Genomic DNA, 9,643 nt, shown 5'->3' with positions numbered 1-9,643 from the left:
CAGCAGGCAAATGGGAAAACAGAAACACAGACAGTAGGTCAGACTCATGTGGTGCTGCATTTCTAACACATGCTGAAGTTCTCTTGTGTAACAGTGACAACAGAATGACTGACATCCTGATACACTGATAAGACAATTATAGAAAAAGTAATAACACAACAGGGGGTCTCATATCAGATATTTTTGTTAAATTTTGCTTTTGTAGCAATTTTTATGTTTTTTTTAGATGACTCAGTATGGAGAAGGCTGGCTTAGACCTGGCTTGTAGAAGCTTTTTTTAAAGTCTGAGCTCCTTTTCATGTGACCAGTGATGTCAACCAAAAACCCCTAGTATAGAATACAGTAAAGAAGGATCCCTACTTTTTGTAGTTTATGTGTCTGTTGACACTCTTCACAGAATCACAGAATTGTCGGAGTTGGAAGGGATCTCTAGAGATAATCTAGTCCAACTCCCCTGCTAAAGCAGGGTTGCCTAAAGCACATTATTCAGCTGCATCCAGGTGGGTTTTGAATATCTCCAGAGATGGAGACTTCACAACCTCCCTGAGCAGCCTGTTTCAGTGCTTTGTCACCCTCGTAGTTAAGAAGTTTTTCCTCATATTTAAATGAAACTTCCTCTGTTCAAGCTTGTGCCCATTGCCGCTTGTCCTGTCCTTGGGAACTACTGAGAAGAGTATGAATATTTACAGTGCAAAAGAACAGAGTTAAAATATTCTTACTGTCATGTCTCTGAGGATTACTGAAATTCTAGTTTTCCTAGGCCATTATTGCTAGATACCTATATTAACAAAACAAGACAAATTTCTTTCAGGCATGGCATTGGTATGAATCTGCTTTGGGTAAGAGAGTTGCTAGAAGATTTCTTAAGTTGACTTCTAGCTTTTTGATTCCAGATACCACAGGTGAGGTTTTGTGGAGTTTTTAGCTTGTACTTGAGAAAAGCTCAGCCTGAACAAGAGTATACATTCAGGCTATCCTTACGAATCAACGCTATTTGATTTGACTATTTTATCTGTTAAGATACTTGCCAAGACTTTCCCAAACTCCTCTGAAGATTTTTTTTTTTGTGTAGGTACGTGTTTGCTAAGATTCTCAGGTGGCTACTTGGAGACATACCTGGAGAAACAGTGTGACTGTTTCAGACCAGACATAAGATTGGACATCACACTATTTCTGCAGTGGTTATGTTTGTTACCTGGGCTCAGTATAGCCTATAATCTGTTAGTCCCCGAGTGACAGGCAATATTTCAGTTTTCCTCTGAGATGGCTAAGCTGGAAAAGAACCTTGTCTCTTAGCCCTGGCTCTCATGCATTTGGACTTTGGCAGGCAATATCTCATAGTACTTTTGCTGGACATTAAGGATAGCTATATGATTGATGGCTAAAAAGGCACAGGAAAAATAAGGATTTCTGTTACTGACCTTCCAGTGACATTGTTGGAAGAGACAATGATAAATCAAGCTGCATGTGTAGAGTATGTACTTAACTTACGTTATATTCTATACTGCCTTTGAATAAATATTACCAGATAATTATATGACAGGGAAATAATTTTATGCTTTTGCCTTTGATGGCAAAATTTCTACTGTGACTTTTATTATTATTGTAATGATAATTGTTAAACATTTCTATTTAACATTTCTGCAGGTCTGTGTTTTTCCATCAGAGTTTCGAGAGATACTCAGAACATACTCATTCTTTATTCTGCCTTCTTTTCTCATCTTGGTTATTATCCTGCTCCATAAATGACACAAGTGGTTTTTATTAGCAGTTGTCACCAGTTGGTGGTGTAAGTTAGTCTTCAAGTGAGACAGTACATCTTGATGGATGCAGTTTTGAAATCACTCTTAGTGCTGGACCAACTTTTAGTGTAAAGGAATACAATTATACTAAAAAACAAAGCATAAGAAACAAGCTTCTATGCTTTGTTAAGATGCAGAATACTAGAGCATAGCTCACCACACAGACATGCTGCTTTGGCTACCTTTTGTCTTCTGCTGACCTGGTTGCCATGATAGTCATGCTATCTCCCAGGACTAGTCACACTGCTTCTAGATCTGTGGTCTGGATTTTAGTGCCTTTTATCCATACATGGTTTTATAGTTCATGGTTTATCTTTCGTGGTTTAGGATGAGAGCTTCTCCTTATATCTTGTTTTCTCAGCTATGAATGACAAAAAATAGTAACCTTAGTATTTGGCATTACCATTATGAAACTCTTTCCTTTCTTTGTGAATGACAACATTCCTGAAGCTTTTGAAGCTGCAATATGCATTAAATATTTTATAACATGTGTTACATACCCCATTTTACACACAAAGGTAAAGTGTATTTATCAGTACCTCTTGACAGAAACTATTTAATGGAAAATAGTCTGGGATTGCAGTGTATCTGGAGTAAGAGGTCCATAAACATGGCTTAGTGGCTGAAAGTGAAAAAATAGGGCTATTGTATTTTTCTGTAGAAATCCATACAATAACATTATGTAGAACATGTACAACATTCTGCAAAGTCAAAGTTCTGAAGCACTTCAGTTTTGTCGAGGGAAGTATTCCAGTCTTAACTGTCACTGTAAGAGGAATTTAGATATGTTTCTGATCAATTTGCCTCAGAGATCCAGGCTAGCAGCTGTACTTGGAGCACATCTGCCCAACATATGCTGACAGAGAGTTTAACATCTATTGCAACAACCATAACCACTTTTCCTCAAAATCGTGATCTGAAGTAACATATTTGCTGTTGTATATGTAGTAATGTCATCCACAAGGACGTTGTCTTACCCCTATCCCTGCTCTTGGGACTGATTCTGTTGTTGTGGGGTGCTGACTTTGATGGTATTGTGTATAAGCTCTTCAAGGGTGATACTCAGAAAGAGGAAATTCAGGAGTAAACAGGAAAAACTCAGACTTCATCACAATCTGTTTTTGTGAGAAGGAGTATACCCTTAGGGAAACATTAGGGAAAGTGGGGGATGGGGAAGAGGCAGGCAGAATGGAATGGCAAATAAATTTGGAAGTTAGAAATAGTTACTAATGAGAGTAACAGTTTCTGTTGTGAACAGGATGGGTATTATCAGCTAAAAATCAGGATTTTGAAACTGATTAGGAATGCTGAAAGCTCAAGAAGTGATAGATATCTCTGCCTTCACTTCCTATGTGTCTTTATGGAGAAGTTAAGGTTAAAATGTAGTAATCTGTTTGTTTTGCAGAGATTATTTCCCTTTTGCGCTTAGCATAGAGAGATTTAATTTCAGAAGTGTAATCCTAACTGTCCATTAGTGCAGCTATAATAAACATTGATCTGTTTATTCCTTAAGCAGCATGTTTCCTAGAGCTATACCTCTTGTTCCTTCTTCCACACTTTCTCATGTCAATCAAATAATCAGTAACAATAATCACAAATCCCATTAGGAACTAATTACATATATGCAACTTCAAGCTCGTTTACCACTTTGCTAACATTATGTCCAAAATTTTTAACTGCAGTCGATCCAGCTTGCTTCTGGCTCCATTAATGATGGTTACACATCTTTGCAAAGTATTAAGACAAAACTCATCCAGATCATATTCACTGCTTCAGAAATAAATACCTAGAAAATTGAGTAATTTTTAGTTAGCTTACCTTCTCTGTCTTCAGATGCATTGAACTCTGTCAGCCACCCACTCTTAAGAGCACCACTATTCTCATGACATATCTACTCAGTTCCTGGGTGACATGGTGAGCTCCCTGAGGGATCCTGTTTTTCTTGCTTGACTATGTGCTGTCACTGGAGTTGAGAACAGAGCCTTGTTGACAAAATGTGGACAAAGATTACATAAAGCACACTGAGAGTGGGACATCAGAAGAACATAGGATATATACATTTGAAGCTGTTACATGAACTCACTTCTTTCCTGAGAACATGAAGGGAACAGGGTGTAATTCTTCCAATAGAGAGTGTGGAAGACAATGGCTTGCACAGATGTGGTGCACCTTGCAAGAAATCAGTGGTTTTGGACCATGCTGAAAATAACAGCCCATTTCAAATACTTTAGCAAAGTACTTTTATATGCCGTTACAATTGAGATAAACATTTATAGCAACATGTATGTATTGGTCAATTTCCATAACTATCTATGTAATTTTCTTTGTTTGCTATATGCCTACATCTCTTTCCCAGAGAGTAATAGAAATTAAGGGGAACGTTTTCAACCAACAATGAGAAAAAATAGTCTGTGAAGACATATCATACTGTTGCATATGCTAAAGTGAAGCTTGCAAAATCTAACTTACTAACTTAGTTTAATGAAAACAGAATCTTTAGGCAGGTATAGAACTCCTTTGGGATTTAAACGCATGCGGCAGGAGAAGAGTAGACCTGTATGTTTCTGGGAGGATCACACCCACAGGGTTACACTTTGTTTCTGTAGTCTGGATAGTTAAGTGCTGTTCTGAAAAAAGAGAATAAGAGCAAATACTAAAGATTTAGGTTTCCAGTATTCAGTTTTAAAAAGCAGGTTTCAAATGCTTGTGTTTGTGTTGCACTAGCCTTGTAAAGCTATTAATTAAAAAGCCTTCCTGGAAGCCCATTAAACTTCCTTTGCAGGGGGATGTTTTTATGACTGTAAAAGCATGGGGAAAAATTCTAGCTGATTGATTTAGAAACACCTGAACAAAAGAGTTTATAATCAAAGTGGTGAAACATCCTTAACCAAAGTGATAACACTGAATGCCACTTCAGGTTAGCAAAATAAGTAATTCCAAAATGGCTTAAGGTAGATGGAAGATGAGGCTGCTCTAAAGGAGAGCAAAAAGGGTGGGGATGAGAACTGTGAAACTAAAGGTTGCTTCTTCTCTGTTAGTTCTTCCCAATTGCCCACAGACAGTAAAAATGTGCTCTGAAGCAAAATTCCTTGGGTCATTGATTTTATTCAGACAGCTTTCTATCTTAGAAACTAGCAAAGCAGCACCTTCTTGTACTTTGCTTAAAGTCAATTACTTCATCATTAATATCATTTAGAATCACAGGAATCCATAAATGGTAGGTATAGCTTATCTAGTTTTTGTTCATGTGTCTTCATGCCTTCCTTCATCCAGTAAATTTGCTTGCTCATGTATTAAGAGAGCTGCTGTTCTATATAAAGTTGACTTTAACATCATTATAATGTGATGAGTTTATAATGTTTTTCTGTCTTGTAGTTTTAAAATGTCTTTAATTTAATTAATCTTTGGGGAAAAAAATAAATTTTGCCTCATCATGTATCATCTGTAAAAGTAATTTAATACTAACTTATTTTATTTTGCAGAGCTGGTTATTTGCCTCAGAATATTCCTTTAGAGATTATCAGATACCTTTCAGAGGAGAAGGATTTTCTGCCTTGGCATGCTGCCAGCCGAGCTCTTTATCCTTTAGATAAATTGCTGGACCGCACAGAAAACTACAACATCTTCAATGTAAGAGAAGCAGTATTTTTCTCCCCCTTCCCCTTCTCCCTCCCCTTCCTCCTTCTCCTCCCCTCCCCTCCCCCTGCCCCTTACCTTCCCCCTCTCTATTCCCCTTCCCCTGTTTTATCTGTCTTCTGTCTTCTTTCCTTTCTTTTCTCTCTCTTATCTCTCTTATCTCTTTTCTCATCTTCATTCTGTTTTTCTGCCTCTCTCTCTGTTCTTTGCCAAGAGTTGAACTATTCCCCAGTCAGATACTGTCAATGACCTAGGGATATTAGCTTTCTTCTCTATTATTCTCTTATTTAAATATAGCAATGGTCAAGCTTTGAGTCATTTGCATTTGAACAGTGATATTTGTTAAGACATATATGATTAGTAGGAGGAAATGTATTTATCCCCCCTACAAAATATTATGTCAAATGGAGGATTTCACTTAGAAGAGCCAAAGTAATCTTTCCAGATTTTCTCTTTTGAGGAGCCCCACGGCGATATTTAGATTGATGCCCAAGCTCAGCGTGGATGCCAAATGCAGGCACAACTGAAGAGTGAGCATGCAACTGAAGTAATGATTTGTAGTCATTATTTAATCCAAAAAGCCATGGTGAATTCAATGCAGTTACCTTAATTAACAAGGATTAGATCATCATTGAATCAAAAGCCCATTCATAATTGGGTCCAAAGGGATAGCAGTAACAGCTAGCAGTAGATAATTAAGATAGACATGACAAACATTTTACCTGATTAAAAAAAAATAAATATTCTAGCTACACTGAAGCATGTTAGATGAAGTTCAGAGGATTTGATTGCAGCCAGCAACAATTATGAACTCTTGGGTTATTTTTAAATTTTACTATTAATACTATGTAGTCTACATATTTCAATGGCCAACATACTGTAATTTAACAGAATTTTGTAAAGCCTTCAAATGAAGGAACTCTCTAAAGCCTGAAATGCTAAAAGGTACTTTTTTTCTTCTTCAACCTAAATTGGCCTGTGTGTGTGTCCAAAGACAGACGTGCTCAGCAGGCAGGAAGCTATAGGTGGCTGTATGTATGTATGTTTGTAGAAGTATATGAATAGATGTGTGTGTGTATATATACATATAAATATATATATATGTATATATATATACACACACGTACACAGTGCTGCCTGCTGACTGGAAAATTATTTTTGTAGAATATATTCTACAGATTAATAAAGACACATTGAGATTCTTTCTTTATGAACCTGCAGTGTGGGCCTACATGCAAACCAGAGCCATAATATAAAATGATGTGGAAACAACTGGTGTATTTAGTCTGCTGTTAACTGCACAGGAAAATTCTTCTGACTTTGCCATTGCTAGTTCACTTTTAAACACGGGTGTGTAAAGAAAACGCAATTCTAATAAATAAAACCAGTAAATTCATGGCTGGGTGTGTTTTATCAATAGCAATGAGAGCTTTGAAAGCAGAGGTGATAGAGGAAATAAAAAGTCTTTTTAGGCACAGAATAACATTTGCTAGAGAAAGCTGCACTATGAATCTCCTTTTGTGTTGACATCACATACACATGCCTGTGCATCCACAATAGCAAAATATATGCTCTCCTATGTGGTTCATTAAATCTCAGTTCTCTTTTTCAAATTGGTAAATTCCACTGGCAGAAGATTACACTGAATACAGTGACAGTGATTTTCTTCAAAACTGGCCAGAATATGTAAATATGACCCCGTGTAAAAAGTAAAAGTAAGCTAAAATACGTCTTGAGCTTGTTTTGGTTTTTATGCACACCAAGAACCTAAACTTAAATCATAGTGTCATTAAATATACACAGCTCATTTGGAGCCACATTGTTTGGTATTCTGAAGCCAGCTGACTCTACTTATGTGATTTTTTTTTGCCACAGCCATGGATATTAAACCAATATTATTTTTAAAGTGATCATGCATGGTATAGTTGATATTGGCCATAGAGTAGAAATCAAGCTGTTGACATTCCTGCAGCTTTTCAGCCATGTATTGTGAGTTCAAAATAGTGTGTGAGAAAGTCTTCTTAAATTTGTGTATAGCAAATATAGAGGTGTATAACAATAAATTGTCTGATCTTAGGCTTTTAATTAAATACTGCTTCTATAGATTGCTTCTCACTATAGCAGTGAAGGAGGATTATATGTTGACATGTTGCTTTGATAAATACAACTAAAAATCTTTGGAAAATAGGACATTATTTTGAAGGTAAACAGGAGAGACAAAAACTCAGTAGCCAATAGTATTTCCATTTCAAATAAAACCTCAAAAAGTAATTGTTAACATATTACATTTTTCTTTTTCCCCTCAGGAGTATATTTTAAGACAAGTTGCATCAATGTATCTCAAGCTTGGATGGCCAATGAATAATCTGAACAAATCGCTTGTTCAAGCATCCTACCAACATGAGTACTGTTATTTATTTTTTTATTATTGCTTCTTTGCAGGATATAATTGTAATAATGCAGCCTCCTAAAATTTGGGTTAATCTTTAGCATGTCATACTTTCCTAGCTTTGTCTCCCTTCTGGTTTTCCTTTCTGGGTTAGAGACAGAGGAGTAAGATGCTGTGGGATTAATTCCTGTTTCCTGAGTTTGGAAAACATTCTTTCCTAAGCCTTAATTTACAGTTTGACTGCACTGGATATTTAAGAACTTGGATTCATGTGACCACAGAGGTCAGGAAGAGTGCATCAGTGTAAATGGGGGCTGGTTTCAGTCTGTGACCTATCTTTAGTTGTGTCAGCAACTATAGGCATTAAGTTGACACTGAGATTTTTATAGGTGGATTATCTATGCTGTATTTCCCAACTTCCAGTCACTGCCACCTTTATAAGAAATAACTTTTTGTAAATACTCAAACACATTCATTAATGCAGCCTTATCACTTTCTCAAATTTGGACAGAGAGTTGCGTCGAGAAGTCATCATGTTGGCCTGCAGCTTTGGTAACAAACACTGTCACCAGCAGGCTGCGACATTAATCTCGGATTGGATTTCTAGCAATAGGAACCGGTAAGTGGAACTAAAATGAGTATTTCCTATTTCTCCTACTCAGGCAATACAGCTGGAGCTGGCATGCTCTTCTCCTGCCCACCCCAATCCACAGTGGAAGGAAGCAGAGGTCCTGATAAATTATATGGTAGAAGGCAAGAAGATGGGTTTTAAGGAGGGGTTTAAAGGAAGAAAGATGAGTGAATGCAGACCCTGTGTCCAGGCAGGAGAGCAGAAGGTGCTAAGTGATTAAAGTGAGAGAAGCTCAAGGCTGAAGGACTGAGAAGCAAGAAAAGAGATGAAACAATGTATTTGAGGGGAATGTTATGAATTACTTAAAGGTGAAGACTTGGAAAATAAAATGATTCAGGTATACATAGAAAAGCTAATGTAAGTTTTCAAAAAGGGAATAATATGATAGCTGATGTGTTGAGCTTTAGCAGCACTGTAGGGTTTTGCCCACAAATATGTAAGTGAGGCAATTCAGACAGGTTCTTTCAGCTGAGGCAAAGGAACACAGACTGTGGATGATGTGTGAAGTTTATCTTTTAAAGGCAGGCATCTAAGAAATGTTGAATGACAGAAGATACAAATATTTAAGTATGTAGTGATCTATGGACAGTGGGGTAGTATAGGTTAAGACCACAACTTCTTGAGAAAGAATGATGGATTTTCTGATTATGTGGAGCTCTGGATAGGGTGTGTATGTACACCACATGATACTTTGGTTTACAGCAAAGTACTTTACTTTCAAGTAACAATGAAAAAGAGAAGAGTCTCACATTTTTAGCCCTAATCTTGTATTAGCTCCACAAAAGGATCGGGTCTCTACAGACATATAAGCATGTAGAATTTTTCAAATACATCTTGGGCCAATCAAGTGTTCACATATAAGCATGTAGGATTTTTCAAATACATCTTGGGCCAATCAAGTGTTCGTCTGTCTTTGTAATCTTTGAAAATCCTTTACAGGCATACCCAATTATGTAAGTACCTGAGTGTCTTTTAAAACCAGCAATGAACTGAGCATGAATAGAAATTGCATTCCTATATGACTGTGGAACTTCTGAAAAACAAAATTATCTTGAACCTATGACTATGTACCTTTAAACAAGACATCTGTGAGGGAGAGAGTTGTTTTGTATAAGGTGATGTGAGATATGTTTACTATGAAATCTGTCCCCCAGGGTTTTATATGAATTCTTATTGTCAGCAGGA

The 9,643-nt window shown here is 36.9% G+C and overlaps 1 protein-coding gene across 1 annotated transcript in view; it reads left to right on the top strand.

Moving 5' to 3' along the window:
- The window catches only part of TRHDE (thyrotropin-releasing hormone degrading enzyme), a 205,995-nt gene that overhangs the window by 175,337 nt on the left and 21,015 nt on the right, over positions 1–9,643 (top strand). Inside the window, exons 12-14 of the mRNA XM_010003071.1 lie at positions 5,285–5,432; positions 7,745–7,842; positions 8,339–8,446. Coding sequence (XP_010001373.1) covers positions 5,285–5,432; positions 7,745–7,842; positions 8,339–8,446 — 354 coding nt within the window. The remainder of the gene's footprint in view (positions 1–5,284; positions 5,433–7,744; positions 7,843–8,338; positions 8,447–9,643) is intronic.

This window comes from Chaetura pelagica, unplaced genomic scaffold (assembly GCF_000747805.2).
Source record: "Chaetura pelagica isolate M959 unplaced genomic scaffold, ChaPel_1.0 scaffold288, whole genome shotgun sequence".
In the NCBI taxonomy this organism is placed as follows: domain Eukaryota; kingdom Metazoa; phylum Chordata; class Aves; order Apodiformes; family Apodidae; genus Chaetura; species Chaetura pelagica.
The sequence above is the reverse complement of the archived record's forward strand: the minus strand, read 5'-3'. Positions and strand labels throughout refer to the sequence as shown.